Source organism: Pelobates fuscus, chromosome 3 (assembly GCF_036172605.1).
Source record: "Pelobates fuscus isolate aPelFus1 chromosome 3, aPelFus1.pri, whole genome shotgun sequence".
In the NCBI taxonomy this organism is placed as follows: Eukaryota; Metazoa; Chordata; class Amphibia; order Anura; family Pelobatidae; genus Pelobates; species Pelobates fuscus.
The window spans coordinates 427,646,819-427,663,587 of NC_086319.1; the positions used below are offsets into that span (position 1 = coordinate 427,646,819).

General features: G+C 47.3%; 1 protein-coding gene across 2 annotated transcripts; it reads left to right on the plus strand.

The window, feature by feature from the left end:
• The first annotated feature begins 6,198 nt into the window (after positions 1 to 6,198).
• Positions 6,199 to 15,859, plus strand: YBX2 (Y-box binding protein 2). 2 transcript variants are annotated; one of them, XM_063449852.1, is made up of 10 exons: positions 6,199 to 6,550; positions 8,775 to 8,838; positions 9,266 to 9,299; positions 10,376 to 10,465; positions 13,618 to 13,905; positions 14,354 to 14,460; positions 14,647 to 14,809; positions 14,884 to 14,991; positions 15,287 to 15,373; positions 15,691 to 15,859. In XM_063449852.1, exons 1-9 carry the CDS (start codon positions 6,454 to 6,456, stop codon positions 15,332 to 15,334), a joined length of 999 nt encoding a protein of 332 aa, XP_063305922.1. In that variant the 5' UTR covers positions 6,199 to 6,453; the 3' UTR covers positions 15,335 to 15,373; positions 15,691 to 15,859. The 2 variants fall into 2 exon arrangements, with proteins under 2 accessions (XP_063305922.1, XP_063305923.1); XM_063449853.1 differs by having other exon boundaries at positions 13,618 to 13,770.
• Positions 15,860 to 16,769: the final 910 nt, after the last annotated feature.

Sequence of the window (16,769 nt, forward strand, 5' to 3'; positions counted from 1 at the left end):
GCGATTCGCATTAACTCTGGTCGATACTTTCGAGGCACAATTAACTGTTTAATGGGTACAGGAATCGACCCGGCTACTACCTTTTCTGCATACCGGTATAATAACCCCTTATCCCAAGCATATCTCTCCCCCTCTCTGCCAGTCTGGTCTTTATCTATTCTGTCCTTGTAAACCTGTAGGGACGGGTCCAGGGCGACCTCGCTACCAAATTCTAATGGGGCAGCCCAGGGTAATACAGTGTGATCAGGGGGGTTTGTGCTTACCTGAGCCTCAGAGTCAAGGTGGGGTGCCGTGGTGCGAGCCTGTTGGCGGGTGACGACCGGGTAAGCTTCCTGTGGAGGAGGCCGGGTAACAAACGCGGAAGTTAGCTCCCCCAAATCGTTCCCCAAAATCACATCGGCAGGTAGGTCCTGCATCATCCCCACTTCAATTTGTCCTGCCCCCGCTCCCCAGTCCAAATGTAGTTTAGCAGTGGGTACCTTGTATATAGCTCCCCCTGCCACTCGAACTGCAATGCACTCCCCAGTGAGATGGTTCGGGGCCACTAAATGGTTCCGTACCAGAGTGATGGTGGCCCCAGAATCTCTTAACCCCTCCAGCCGCTTGCCCTCCACATGGACCACTTGTCGGTGGCCCTGGCGGTTCTCTGAGGCCGCCTGGACCGGGTTTACCTCATGGAGGGTGCCCAAGGGTTCTGCTATTTGGGTAGAGGTGAAAGGTTGAGCCCAGGGCCTGCCCTGATAGCAGTGTACCGCGGCTCGGGGGGTGGTTGGTGGTCGTTGAGGGGTCCAGGCTGGTCTGGCCCGGTTTTGGGGACAGTCTCGTTGCATGTGACCCAGCTGGTTACATGCATGGCACCGGACAGATGCCCGGTTGTTGTACCGGGGGGTTTGAGACTGGTAGGTCCCCCCTGGTCGGGGCGGATTTACTGGGGTAAGCTGGGGAACAGCTGGCGTAGATTGCACTCTACTGGATACAGGCTGTTCCCGTCGGGAGTCCTGATGCTCATCTGCTAGTTGAGCGGCCTCATGCAGAGTACGGGGCTTACGTTCTCTTACCCAGATCTGTAACTGTGGAGACAAACGTCGGTAGAACTGCTCCAGCATCATCAATTGCTTGATCTCTTGGGCCGTGACGGCTTTGGCTGCCTCAAGCCACCCGTCAGCTGCCCGTTGTAGGCGGTGTGCAAATTCTGCATGTGAGTCTTTTTCTGATTTGGGTAATTCCCGGAACTGTGTTCGGTATGCTTCAGGTGTAAGGGCATACCGTGCGAGCAAGGTTTGTTTTACCTTTTGATAGTCCCTGATATCCTCTGCCGGCATAGCTCGGTAGGCATCTGCTGCGCGGCCGGATAGGTTACCCGCTAGCACTCGTACTTGTTCTTCAGTGCTAATGGCATGTAGCTGGCACAAAAGTTCAAAGTTCTGTAAATAGCCATCAATGTCCCCCTCGGTATCATTAAATGCTTTGAATACCTGGTACGGTATTTTAGCTTTCGCTGGCGGGGTGGGGGCCGCTGTTGCGCTTCCCTGCGCTGATCGCTGCATAAAGAGAGCCTGTACATCGTTGTACACCTGGTCTGCTTTCTGTGCTGCCATGGCTGGTGAGAATAGAGCCATCCTGGCCCTATATTCTCTGGTAAACTCAGTTTCTTCCCCCTCCCTTGGAGGTGCTGCAGCAGCTGCGGCTCTGTCTCCTTCCATGAGTTCTGCGATTAGGATAGCCTTTGTTTTGTTGCTTGCTATCCTCCCTCTCGCTTCCAGTAACTCTTTTAGCGTGTCCCGTTTCAAGAGGGTATAATCTGTTTCCATTCAGTCCTTTTTAATTCCTGCTGAATGCCTCTTGCTGTGTAGTACGATCCCGTCGCTTGCCACCAATTGTAGCGGAGTAGAGGTACGATCCAAGGTAGCTCCGCTGGTAGACAGGAACAGCAATCCAATACAGGTATCAAACGGGTAGCGTGGTTACAATCCCTTCCCTCCAAGAACTAGACGACACATAGCTTGGAGGTCAACTGTCAGCTTTATTCACACAATTTCTTTTATGGCTTTTTCCCATGCAAGGGAGGTAACTCAAAACAACCAATCACCTCACAATCACCTCCCCTCCCTCTCCTCCCCTTAGATTAACAGGTAAATTAATTAGAGGGAACCGAGTTTTCCCCAGTTTCTGAATGACCCCTAAATACGGGGGGTACGGGGATACACGAGGGGTCCCCTGGTAGGTCTGCTCTGGGTGAGTAACATATTCAAATTTCACCCAGATCAGACCAGGGGTTCGGGAGTTACAGGTATTTAAAGATTTGACCGACTGCAGGGACACAGTAGCCGAAAACGGCTCCATAGATTCTGGCCCTGTAGTCGGTCTACTTCTCTGCCTAGAAAGTGCCGAATAGCTCAGCCATCCGACCCCAATCTTTGGTTCGGATGAATCCCCTAAACTGGGGAATGCAAACTACCGAACGGCGGGCCGTTCGGCAGTTTGGATCATACGATTTGGGGATCCTGGAGGTCTGAGCGGTGTCTGGGTAGTCGAGCGTCCGATTTTAGTTCCAGACGCTCGACGACCAAACACCGCTGTTCGGCAGTTAAGATGGCCGCCGCCACGTGGAGATTAGGCGAACGGCGGCCACCCACGGACCCAATAACGGTATGTACACACGGATTCTTCTTTAACATGCTGGTATAATATGCAAGATACATGGACAGGGACAAATAACATTGTAAATGCGGGTTTCTGGTGGCTGCTTCTGCCACAAATATGTTACTCACCCAGAGCAGACCTACCAGGGGACCCCTCGTTTATCATCGTACCCCCCGTATTTAGGGGACATTCAGAAACTGGGGAAAACTCGGTTCCCACTAATTAATTTACCTGCTAATCTAAGGGGAGGAGAGGGAGGGGAGGTGATTGTGAGGTGATTGGTTGTTTTGAGTTACCTCCCTTGCATGGGAAAAAGCCATAAAAGAAATTGTGTGAATAAAGCTGACAGTTGACCTCCAAGCTATGTGTCGTCTAGTTCTTGGAGGGAAAGGATTGTAACCACGCTACCCGTTTGATACCTGTATTGGATTGCTGTTCCTGTCTACCAGCGGAGCTACCTTGGATCATACCTCTACTCCGCTACAGAGGTGTATTCCCATCATCCCCCAAGCAGTCAGTGAGGTGTATTCCCATCATCCCCCAAGCAGTCAGTGAGGTGTATTCCCATCATCCCCCAAGCAGTCAGTGAGGTGTATTCCCATCATCCTCCAAGCAGTCAGGGAGGTGTATTCCCATCATCCCCCAAGCAGTCAGTGAGGTGTATTCCCATCATCCCCCAAGCAGTCAGTGAGATGCATTCCCATCATCCCCCAAGCAGTCAGTGAGATGCATTCCCATCATCCCCCAAGCAGTCAGTGAGGTGTATTCCCATCATCCCCCAAGCAGTCAGTAAGGTGTATTCCCATCATCCCCCAAGCAGTCAGTGAGGTGTATTCCCATCATCCCCCAAGCAGTCAGTGAGGTGTATTCCCATCATCCCCCAAGCAGTCAGTGAGGTGTATTCCCATCATCCCCCAAGCAGTCAGTGAGATGCATTCCCATCATCCCCCAAGCAGTCAGTGAGGTGCATTCCCATCGTCCCCCAAGCAGTCAGTGAGGTGTATTCCCATCATCCTCCAAGCAGTCAGTGAGGTGTATTCCCATCATCCCCCAAGCAGTCAGTGAGGTGTATTCCCATCAATCCCCAAGCAGTCAGTAAGGTGTATTCCCATCATCCCCCAAGCAGTCAGTAAGGTGTATTTCCATCAATCCCCAAGCAGTCAGTAAGGTGTATTCCCATCATCCCCCAAGCAGTCAGTGAGATGCATTCCCATCATCCCCCAAGCAGTCAGTGAGGTGTATTCCCATCATCCCCCAAGCAGTCAGTGAGATGCATTCCCATCATCCCCCAAGCAGTCAGTGAGGTGTATTCCCATCATCCCCCAAGCAGTCAGTGAGGTGCATTCCCATCATCCCCCAAGCAGTCAGTGAGGTGTATTCCCATCATCCCCCAAGCAGTCAGTGAGGTGTATTCCCATCATCCCCCAAGCAGTCAGTGAGGTGTATTCCCATCATCCCCCAAGCAGTCAGTGAGGTGTATTTCCATCAATCCCCAAGCAGTCAGTGAGGTGTATTCCCATCATCCCCCAAGCAGTCAGTGAGGTGTAATTCCATCAATCCCCAAGCAGTCAGTGAGGTGTATTTCCATCAATCCCCAAGCAGTCAGTAAGGTGTATTCCCATCATCCCCCAAGCAGTCAGTGAGGTGTATTCCCATCATCCCCCAAGCAGTCAGTGAGGTGTATTCCCATCATCCCCCAAGCAGTCAGTGAGGTGTATTCCCATCATCCCCCAAGCAGTCAGTAAGGTGTATTTCCATCAATCCCCAAGCAGTCAGTGAGGTGTATTCCCATCATCCCCCAAGCAGTCAGTGAGGTGTATTTCCATCAATCCCCAAGCAGTCAGTGAGGTGTATTTCCATCAATCCCCAAGCAGTCAGTAAGGTGTATTCCCATCATCCCCCAAGCAGTCAGTGAGGTGTATTCCCATCATCCCCCAAGCAGTCAGTGAGGTGTATTCCCATCATCCCCCAAGCAGTCAGTGAGGTGTATTCCCATCATCCCCCAAGCAGTCAGTGAGATGCATTCCCATCATCCCCCAAGCAGTCAGTGAGGTGTATTCCCATCATCCCCCAAGCAGTCAGTGAGATGCATTCCCATCATCCCCCAAGCAGTCAGTGAGATGCATTCCCATCATCCCCCAAGCAGTCAGTGAGGTGCATTCCCATCATTCCCCAAGCAGTCAGTGAGGTGTATTCCCATCATCCCCCAAGCAGTCAGTGAGGTGTATTCCCATCATCCCCCAAGCAGTCAGTAAGGTGTATTCCCATCATCCCCCAAGCAGTCAGTGAGGTGTATTCCCATCATCCCCCAAGCAGTCAGTGAGGTGTATTCCCATCATCCCCCAAGCAGTCAGTGAGGTGTATTTCCATCATCCCCCAAGCAGTCAGTGAGGTGTATTCCCATCATCCCCCAAGCAGTCAGTGAGGTGTATTCCCATCATCCCCCAAGCAGTCAGTGAGGTGTATTCCCATCATCCCCCAAGCAGTCAGTGAGGTGTATTCCCATCATCCCCCAAGCAGTCAGTAAGGTGTATTCCCATCATCCCCCAAGCAGTCAGTGAGGTGTATTCCCATCATCCCCCAAGCAGTCAGTGAGGTGCATTCCCATCATCCCCCAAGCAGTCAGTGAGGTGTATTCCCATCATCCCCCAAGCAGTCAGTGAGGTGCATTCCCATCATCCCCCAAGCAGTCAGTAAGGTGTATTCCCATCATCCCCCAAGCAGTCAGTGAGGTGTATTCCCATCATCCCCCAAGCAGTCAGTGAGGTGCATTCCCATCATCCCCCAAGCAGTCAGTGAGGTGTATTCCCATCATCCCCCAAGCAGTCAGTGAGGTGTATTGCCATCATCCCCCAAGCAGTCAGTAAGGTGTATTCCCATCATCCCCCAAGCAGTCAGTGAGGTGTATTCCCATCATCCCCCAAGCAGTCAGTGAGGTGCATTCCCATCATCCCCCAAGCAGTCAGTGAGGTGTATTGCCATCATCCCCCAAGCAGTCAGTAAGGTGTATTCCCATCATCCCCCAAGCAGTCAGTGAGGTGTATTCCCATCATCCCCCAAGCAGTCAGTGAGGTGTATTCCCATCATCCCCCAAGCAGTCAGTGAGATGCATTCCCATCATCCCCCAAGCAGTCAGTGAGGTGTATTGCCATCATCCCCCAAGCAGTCAGTGAGATGCATTCCCATCATCCCCCAAGCAGTCAGTGAGGTGCATTCCCATCATCCTCCAAGCAGTCAGTGAGGTGTATTCCCATCAATCCCCAAGCAGTCAGTGAGGTGTATTCCCATCATCCCCCAAGCAGTCAGTGAGGTGTATTCCCATCAATCCCCAAGCAGTCAGTGAGGTGTATTCCTATTGAACGCTTCCCATGCCATAACACTATGAGCCAATCAGGACGCGCCGTTTCCCAATAGCAGCCAATCAGGACGCGCCGTGTCCCAGTAGCAGCCAATCAGGACGCGCCGTTTCCCAGTAGCAGCCAATCAGGACGCGCCGTTTCCCAGTAGCAGCCAATCAGGACGCGCCATGCCTGTGACGTGTGTTGCAGCCAGCTGTGCGCCTCGTGGCCCTGGCTCGCGGGTGACGGTTTTTCCTCAGCTGATTTGGTTTCCCGCTAATTTTGGTGTCAGCCAATCAGGAGAGGGGCGGGTGCTCAGTTTCGGTTAAGCAGCCAATCAGAGCCCGAGTCGATGTGACTGACAGGCTGGACTGCCGCCGCGGTATATAAGGGCGGGCTGTGGACCGGTTCCGGGCTCTCGGTACAGAAGGGGGAGGGGTACAATCGGAGAGATACCGGAACCGATACCGACATGACTGAGGTGGAGCCCCGGGAGCCCGAACCGACCATCCAACCGGAGATCCCGAAACCGGGCACAGCGCGCAGCCAGGCGGGCAAGAAAGTCATGGGTGAGATAATACCCCCCCATGGGGCAATTAATAATATAATACCCCCCCATGGGGCAATTAATAATATAATACCCCCCATGGGGCAATTAATAATAATAATACCCCCCCATGGGGCAATTAATAATATAATACCCCCCATGGGGCAATTAATAATAATAATACCCCCCCATGGGGCAATTAATAATAATACCCCCCATGGGGCAATTAATAATAATACCCCCCATGGGGCAATTAATAATAATAATACCCCCAATGGGGCAATTAATAATATAATACCCCCCATGGGGCAATTAATAATATAATACCCCCCCATGGGGCAATTAATAATATAATACCCCCCATGGGGCAATTAATAATATAATACCCCCCCATGGGGCAATTAATAATATAATACCCCCCCATGGGGCAATTAATAATAATAATACCCCCCCATGGGGCAATTAATAATAATAATACCCCCCATGGGGCAATTAATAATAATACCCCCCATGGGGCAATTAATAATAATAATACCCCCAATGGGGCAATTAATAATATAATACCCCCCATGGGGCAATTAATAATATAATACCCCCCATGGGGCAATTAATAATAATAATACCCCCCCATGGGGCAATTAATAATAATACCCCCCCATGGGGCAATTAATAATAATAATAATGCCCCCCCATGGGGTCAAATTAATAACGTGCCTCCCCATGGGGTCAAATTAATAACGCGCCCCCCCATGGGGTCAAATTAATAATGCGCCCCCCCATGGGGTCAAATTAATAACGCGCCCCCCCCCATGGGGTCAAATTAATAACGCGCCCCCCCATGGGGTCAAATTAATAACGCGCCCCCCCATGGGGTCAAATTAATAACGCCCCCCCCCCATGGGGTCAAATTAATAACGCGCCCCCCCCCATGGGGTCAAATTAATAAAGCATCCCCCCCCCCATGGGGTCAAATTAATAACGCGCCCCCCCCCCCATGGGGTCAAATTAATAACGCGCCCCCCCCCCCCCATGGGGTCAAATTAATAACGCGCCCCCCCCATGGGGTCAAATTAATAACGCGCCCCCCCCATGGGGTCAAATTAATAACGCGCCCCCCCCATGGGGTCAAATTAATAACGCGCCCCCCCCATGGGGTCAAATTAATAACGCGCCCCCCCCATGGGGTCAAATTAATAACGCGCCCCCCCATGGGGTCAAATTAATAACGCGCCCCCCCATGGGGTCAAATTAATAACGCGCCCCCCATGGGGTCAAATTAATAACGCGCCCCCCCATGGGGTCAAATTAATAACGCGCCCCCCCATGGGGTCAAATTAATAACGCGCCCCCCCATGGGGTCAAATTAATAACGCGCCCCCCCATGGGGTCAAATTAATAACGCGCCCCCCCATGGGGTCAAATTAATAACGCGCCCCCCCATGGGGTCAAATTAATAACGCGCCCCCCCATGGGGTCAAATTAATAACGCGCCCCCCCATGGGGTCAAATTAATAACGCGCCCCCCCATGGGGTCAAATTAATAACGCGCCCCCCCATGGGGTCAAATTAATAACGCGCCCCCCCCATGGGGTCAAATTAATAACGCGCCCCCCCCATGGGGTCAAATTAATAACGCGCCCCCCCCATGGGGTCAAATTAATAACGCGCCCCCCCCATGGGGTCAAATTAATAACGCGCCCCCCCCATGGGGTCAAATTAATAACGCGCCCCCCCCATGGGGTCAAATTAATAACGCGCCCCCCCCATGGGGTCAAATTAATAACGCGCCCCCCCCATGGGGTCAAATTAATAACGCGCCCCCCCCCCATGGGGTCAAATTAATAACGCCCCCCCCCCCCCCCCCATGGGGTCAAATTAATAACGCCCCCCCCCCATGGGGTCAAATCAATAACGCCCCAATGCCCCATGGGGGCAATTAAAAATGCCCTGCCCCCTCCATAGGACCCATATAGGGGCAACAAAATAATATCCCCATAAGGGCAACTGAATACAGAATACCCCCCACAAGTTTAGAGGTGAATAACCCCAACCCCCCCCCGTGAGCTAAATAAGCACCTGTCCCACACAAATAGGGGGCAATTAAACACCTGAATACCCCCACCCCGGGTTAAAGCAGAGTTTAGCATTTGTAATGTATTGCTGATGAAATCTGAACAATTGAGCCATTAACGGTCTTCGTTCTTCCATTCTCAACGTGGTCTTTCTCCCACTGGCTCGTCTCTCAGCCACTCAGGTCCAAGGAACTGTGAAGTGGTTCAATGTACGCAATGGCTATGGATTTATTAACAGGTAATAGCACTGACTGCATTCATACCGACTCAATTAGAAGGGAAGGGGATGTTGTGAGCATTGTAAATGTGTGTGGGGGGGGGGGGGGTGAGGTGCGAGCAGGGGTGAGTCCTGTGTGGGGGGGGACGTGCGGGGTGGGGTGAGTCCTGTGTGCGGGGGGGGGGTGAGGTGGGGTGAGTCCTGTGTGTGCGTGTGTGTGTGGGGGGGGGGGTGGTGAGTCCTGTGTGCGGGGGGGGGGGGTGTTGAGGTGAGTCCTGTGGGGGGGGGGGTGTTGAGGTGAGTAGTGTGTGTGTGTGGGGGGGGGGGGTGAGGTGAGTCCTGTGGGGGGGGGGGGGGTGAGGTGAGAGGGGGGGGTTCTTCTTGCTGTGACTGGGGGTTGCTGTATGTTTACATATTCTCGTCACATACCTGGTTTGTGTCATTGCAGGAATGACACCAAAGAAGATGTCTTTGTCCATCAGGTAACTGAAAAGGAGCCCAGGCAGGGTTTTAGGAAACGTGTACAGAGGGAGAATCAATGTATGGATTGTCTGCTAGTAAAATCAATTCATTCTCTGTGTGGCCGAGCAGGCAGGAATCCAATCTAGTTACATGTAAAGCCCCTTTACTTCCAGGGTTAGGATTCCGTGGTATCATTTGCTGCAGGGATTAGATGGGTACTGGATTTATTATTAAATGCTTTATGTTAAAGTTTTTTTTTATGCAAACAAAATGAAGCTCTGCTGTGACCATGATGTCCCTTTACAGAAATTCTGAACGTATTGTGCAAGCAGGGCTTATGGGTTCTACATGGAGGGTCACCTTATAAAGCAAATCTATTGGCAAACTCTAAACAGTATTGGAACATGTCTTGTATGTGCGGCTGCTGGAGCACCCCTTTCAGCGTCTGTCTTTGGCACAATCATTACCACTCCTGCTAGAACATGTCAGCCTGTTCATAATAATGCAATCTTGGCCATCAGAATGTTATGGGTTTGTTTTGGACCGGATATAATCCCTCAGCTTAATGGACTTTTGTGACTTTCTGGTACTCTATATTGATAGGTCCTCATGTGATGGTGGGATAAAGTTTGCAAGGAGTTTGGTTTGTGCCTTATCAGATGTCAGAAACTAGTTACAAAAAGCTAAACCAGATTCGTGTCCAGATGACCTTGAGATTCCTTCATCTCTCCTTATGTGGTCACATTGGCTTTGCCTCATTAACATCACTAAAATAGCTTTGTCACTGCTTCCAGTCGTGCCTTGGAGTTGGTGTCCTCACTGTAACTAATGTCTTATGTTTAAGGGTTGATCTATTCCTCCTATCACAAATGGTGGCTTACTACGGGTCGGCTTTCTACAGTCTTTTAATGACTATAGAGCAATAAAAAAACCTGTAACCTCCCATCACCATAAGAAGGCAGGCTGACTTTTACCCCCTCAATTCCACAAAGTATGTTATGGAGGTGATGGTCTGTTCTGCATCCTGTGCGCTTGGTTAGTAAAGGGCTACAGGCCACTTTAGAGTTGCTATAAAGCAGAATATCTTTTCCTACAGACAGCCATAAAACGGAATAATCCCCGCAAGTTTCTGCGCAGTGTTGGTGATGGAGAGACTGTAGAGTTTGATGTTGTTGAAGGAGAAAAGGTGAGTTTAAAATGGTCCTGGTGGAGAAAGCAGTTCAAATGTGGCTCATCTGGAGGGAGTGTGAGTTGGTTTAAGGGTAGTTGGGTTCTGGATTAGAGGGCCTTGGGGAAGAGGGTAGCCTTGAGGGCAAGGGTGTGGAGTTCTGGATGAGGCAGGGGGTATCTTTGAGGGCAAGGGTGTGGAGTTCTGGATGAGGCAGGGGGTATCTTTGAGGGCAAGGGTGTTGGGTTCTGGTTGAGGCAATGGGTAGCTTTAAAGGGACACTATAGTCACCAGAACTACAGCTTAACCCCTTCAGGACAGAGGACAGTTCAGGACCGTCATCGGCATTTTTGCGTTGCTGACTGTCCTGAACCGTCCTAACTGTCCGATGTACTTACCAGATTGCCGTTGTTCACCCGGCAGCGATCGGCGCTGCTCCCGGTGTGGGGAGACTGCCTGCAGCCCAGGCAGTCTCCCCACGCAGATTAGGACCCCTGTGGCCATGTGATCGCTCAACAGAGCGATCACATGGTCACAATAGGTGTCCATGTGCCTGCCTGCCTGTGCTGGCAGTCAGTCTCCCTGCTAGTGTAAAATAAAAAAAGTTAATATTAATAAATAAAAATATTATGTATATATGATATATAGACATATATTATATCTATATAATATGTCTATATATCATAATGTCATACTAAGTGTATCTTTATGATATATATTAATATAAAAATACATTTATAATTTACACACATGTTATATAATATAAAACTATATAGTGTATATATTATTATAGAATACAAATAATTTAAATTAAATAGAAAAATGTAAAAATAATAAATTAAAAAAAATTACATCTATATGAAAGTTTATTCTAACTATTTTGATAGTAATATATTTATATCAAAATACACTTAGAATTAAATTGTATATATAAATACAAAATATACATGTCATATACAAAATTACATAAATAATTATATAAATATACATGTAGACTTAAAATATATAAATATGCATATATATTTAAATTTTACATGCATATTTATGTAATATTTTTATGCAAGTAATTTGATTGATTGCAATTTGAGGGACCTGCCTGCCCACCCAGGCCAAAAGTCCAGAACATTTAATTTGGTAGCACTATATTTTACCCTGTAACTTTCTATGACACCCTAAAACCTGTACATGGGGGGTACTGTTTTACTCGGGAGACTTTGCTGAACACAAATATTTGTGATTGAAAACCGTAAAACATATCACAGCGATGATAGTCATTGAAAGTGACTTTTTTGCATTTTTCACACACAGCACTTCTACTGATATAATTGATACGTTTTCCTGTTTTGAAACACAAATATTTGTGTTCAGCGCAGTCTCCCGAGTATAACCGTACCCCCATGTACAGGTTTTATAGCATTTTTGAAAGTTAGTGTCAAATATATGGGTCAAATATTTTTACATTGAAAATTGCCAGGTTGGTTATGTTGCCTTTGAGAGCGTATGGTAGCCCAGGAATTAGAATTACCCCCATGATGGCATACAATTTGCAAACGACAACCCAAAGTATTGCAAATGGGGTATATCCAGTCGTTTTTAGTAGCCACTTAGTCACAAACACTGGCCAAAATTGGCATTCAATTTAGTTTTTTACTTTTTTCACACACAAACAAATATGAACGCTAACTTTGGCCAGTGTTTTCGACTAAGTGGCTAAAAAAGACTGGACATAACCCATATTGAATACCCTGGGTTGTCTACTTTAAAAAAAAATATGTACATGTGGGGTGTGATTCAGAGATTTGACAGATAGTGTTACAATGTCACTATTGATACATTTTTAAAAAATGTATGTTTTGAAACCGCAATATCTTACTTGTACCTATAGCCCTATAACTTGCAAAAAAGCACGTAAACACTGGGTGTTTTTAAACGCAGGACAAAATTTTGAATCTATTTAGTAGTTTTTTTCATTGCTTTTGTATACGAGTAAAAGTCAAAAAACATGTATTTTTTTTCAATTTTTCATTTTATTTTTTAAATTAAATTACATGAGATTATATAATGGTATGTAAAGAAATCCCTTTTTATCCTGAAAAAAACAATATATAACTTGTATAGTAACAGTAAATGAGAGGAAAATTACAGCTAAACACAAACATCACAAAAGTGTAAAAAGAGGCCTGGTCGCAAATGTAAAACATCGCAAAAACAGTCTGGTCCTTAAGGGGTTAATGTAGTTGTTCTGGTGAGTATAATCATTGCCTTCAGGCATTTTTCATGTAAACGCGGTCTTTTTAGTGACAAGGCAGTGTTTACATTGTCCCTAGGGACACCTCCAAGTGGCCACTCCTCAGATGGCCACTGGAGGTGCTTCCTGGCTCAGGGCTGCACAGTAAGCAGCCCTGCTGTTCAGCGTCTCTCATAGAGATGCATTGATTCAGTGCATCTCTGTGAGGAGGTGCTGATTGGTCAAAATGGCGTTTGGCCCCACCCCTTGCCAATTTTAGACATTCTAATGCTTTTCCCATGTTAAAGCATTGGATTTGCTCAAAATCAGCAATTTTGATGTCACCAAGGGGGCAGGGCCAGTGCCGGCAGACCCGTGGAGAGCTGAAAACAAGGTGCGTTTTAACCCATTCTGAGGGGGTTAAGGGAGGGGCAGGCCACCTAAATGGTGGGTTTTCACTATAGGGTCAGGAATACATGTTTGTGTTCCTGACCCTATAGTGATCTTTTAAGGGGAGTTGTTTTGGATTATAGAGCAGCTAGCCTTAAGGGGAAGTTGAGTTGGAGCTTGCCTTAAAGGGTTACTATAACAATTTGTATAAAATATTTTTATTAGATTTATAATGCTATTCTGGACATTATTCCCTAGATCCCTGCAAATAAAGAATAAACTTGCCTGCAATCCAGTGCTGGGTGAACAGAGGGGCTAGCCTTAAGGGCAGATCTGTCATGCATTAGCGTTAGCTTGAGTAAAGCCAGTATTTTTAGTGGGGGAAGTTTTGACACATTGAATGCTCATACCTCCCATAGACACTAAGCTAATTTGAGCAGGGTCCTCTTAAACCTATTGTTCCTGTAAGTGTTTTTTTCTGTAATTGTCCTTTGTAAATCCTCCCCTCTAATACTATTGTAAAGCGCTATATAAATGGTAATGTGACTTACAGGGTGCAGAGGCTTCTAATGTGACTGGTCCAGGAGGTGTGCCAGTGAAAGGAAGCAGATTTGCCCCAAACCGGCGAAGGTTTCGCCGTCGGTTCTATCGGCCCCGAGGGGACAATGCTGGGGAGTCTGGCAGTGAAGGAGTGACTGGAGAACAGGTGAGCGAGAGTGAAAAAACTGAAGACTCTTCACCCCAGCCGAGACCAACCCAGCGAAGACGCCCTCCTCCCTTTTTCTATCGGAGGAGGTTTGTGAGGGGTCCCAGGCCCGATCAGCAACAACAGACCATTGAGGTGAGTGTCAGCAGAGTACAAGTTGACAGATATCCACAGCAATAACGGTATCTTGTTGCTGCCATGCCTGGACTCCTTCCCACTTCCCTGGCTAAATGTGGCCAAGCTCAACTCGCCCAAGGAACACCGCAATGACTAGCATTTGTTGCTTTCTCTTGTTCCTGTTGGGTGGTAACCATTTACCAACAGTGGAATAGCTGCAGTTTGAAACTTGAACACTGGTTGGGACCTCAAATCCACGCATTATGTAGATAAGAAAGCTATTGGTCTGTTTAGTTATAGACAGTTTTTCTTCGCACAGACATTGCATAAATGACCATGGTTCTTGGAGATAGCATTGTATTCGGTTAAAAGCTTGGTCTGTAAGCAGGTGTATGATGGGATGCCAGGTCCCATTAACTTAGAATATAAGCCAGTTATCACATATTGTGGATATTTCTGTTTATAGGTGACTGATAAAGATGAACCTAAAGATCCTGCAACGCAAGCACCAGATGCAGAGATTGGTGATGGTCAGCGGATCACGCCACGCCGATTCCGCCCACGATTTCGCAGGTCTGGTTGCTATGAAAGATTTGTGATGTCTTGCAGGGGAAAATAAGGGTTGCTGATGTGAGGGCCACTTGTATATAAGTGGGTGCCCAGTTCTTACTAGCAAGTGTTTCCCAGAATTGAAAAGGAAGCTAAAGGTGCGAATAAACAGTTGAAAAGATTGCTAATTCAGCATGTTTTATCTCTCAGGCCTTTTCGACCTCGGCCTCCACAGCAACAGACTGGAGAAGGAGGGGATGGAGAGATCAAACCTACAGCTAATGGAGGGCCCCGGCCAGAGCCTCAGCGGCAGCGAAACCGTCCATACTTCCAGAGGCGCAGGAGACCAGGAACAGCACCAGCCATAGCTCAGGTAAGGCTTGGAATAGATTATATGATCAGGAATGGGTGCTTCATTTTTTTTTTTAAACTAAATTTCTTCATCAGGATAATGGAAAAAAACAAATGGAACCTGCTAATGGATCTGCTTCAGAAACTGGCACCCCTCCTTCTCCCAGTGATGCACCCACTGAGGCTGCTGGCGTACATACTACGGTAACACTGACTAACTTATTGCCAGACTGAATCTCCATATCACCAGTCAGATGATAAACCCAGTGCTGTCTGAGCCTGTCCTGATAACCTGCAGTCAGATACCCTACATTGGATCTAAACCCAGTGCTGTCTGAGCCTGTCCTGATAATGTGCACTCAGATGTCCTTTATACAGTGATCTGTAGACTATATAGTTTGAGTGATATGACCAATTTGTGCAAGTTTTTTTTTTTAGGACCGTTTCTGCCTAAAACCTTTAGTAGTCTATTTATGAAATGTTATGTCTGCTGTTTCAGGCTCCTGCACCAGAGCCCAGGGAAGCAGACCCCCCTGCTCCAGAGTGACCCCACCACTGACACATGACATCTGGACTAGTGGCACCGGTATGTGAGACTATTGTCCCAAATTAGACTATTAATAAAGGTCACAGGCAGTCTTACTAGTCTATTCTAGGCACTGCCTGTCCTCCATGTGAGCTCTGAAAGGTCACTTTTCACCCTTAATCACTCCATCTGCATCTCCAACCCTGAGGAAATGGTGATCCTCACCCCATCTTTGCATGTTATGTGAGACCTGCCCCCTCCCATTCAAAGCATGATTTTTTTGTGACCTGCCCCATGCTTTGTGGGACTAACTTTCATATACAGTAGACTTGTTTTCTGTGGGGACACCAAGGTAATATATTGTTTTCCACTTGTAGGTGTCAGATCCTCCTTAGAGCTTCACAGGATTGTTTGGAACATGGCAATAAATCACTTACGAGGGGAGCAGCCACTTCCCCCCCTCTCACTGCGTGTCAGCTTATTTTCACTTTTTGGGAACACTTGGGTATATTGTACAAATTGCAACAGTAAAACTGGAACAGCAAACCTTGTGTCCTGTGTTTATTATGAGACCTGCAAGTTATCTCTGAAGTCATCCTCCCAAAATATTAACCATTGGTAATACTCTGCTAAACAAGTCTGGATCTGTATTCTCACAGCTACCTGAAACACTGCTAAATGTATGCTAATCCACCACCAAACTAGCTGGGAATCTCTATTCCAAACGCTACACTAAACTCCTAGAATCAGAGGTTCCCAGAGCTACATTCACTACAAGTAATGTACACTAAACACCAGTATTTCAAACTGTAAACATGGCAAATGGAAGTAAAATCTGTTAAGAGATTCCCAAAAATACACAATCTCTGCCTTAAAGGGACACTATAGTCACCTAAACAACTTTAGCTTAATGAAGCATTTTTTGTGGATAGATCATGCCTCTCAGCTTGCACTGCTTATTCTCTGCCATTTAGAAGTTAAGTCACTTTGTTTCTGTTTATGCAGCCCTTTTCACACCTCCCCTAGCTCTGACACAGCCTGCATGAAAAAACTGGTTTCACTTTCTAACAGATGTAATTTACCTTAAATAATTGTATCTCAATCTCTAAATTGAACTTTAATCACACACAGGAGGCTCTTGCAGGGTCTAGCAAGCTATTAACATAGCAGGAGATAAGAATCTAAATTAAACAGAACTTACAATAAAGGAAGGATAAATTGTAGATGACTATTTACAGGAAGTGATTAGGAAGGCTGTGCAAGTTGCATGCAGAGAGGTGACTAGGGTTCATAAACAAAGGGATTTAACTCCTAAATGGCAGAGAATTGAACAGTGAGACTGTAGGGGTATGATCTATACACCAAAACTGCTTCATTAAGCAAAAGTTGTTTTGGTGACTATAGTGTCTTTTTAACATAAAGTTACTGTGTGAAATTTGCACTAAACTCAACTGTG

Excerpts from the sequence above, each read along its gene's own strand:
- YBX2 (XM_063449852.1), top strand. The coding sequence starts at position 6,454 with ATGACTGAGGTGGAGCCCCGGGAGCCCGAACCGACCATCCAACCGGAG. Across the intron at positions 13,906-14,353 it reads AGCAACAACAGACCATTGAG|GTGACTGATAAAGATGAACC; the intron begins GTGAGTGTCAGC and ends TTCTGTTTATAG. Across the intron at positions 14,810-14,883 it reads CAGCACCAGCCATAGCTCAG|GATAATGGAAAAAAACAAAT; the intron begins GTAAGGCTTGGA and ends TTTCTTCATCAG.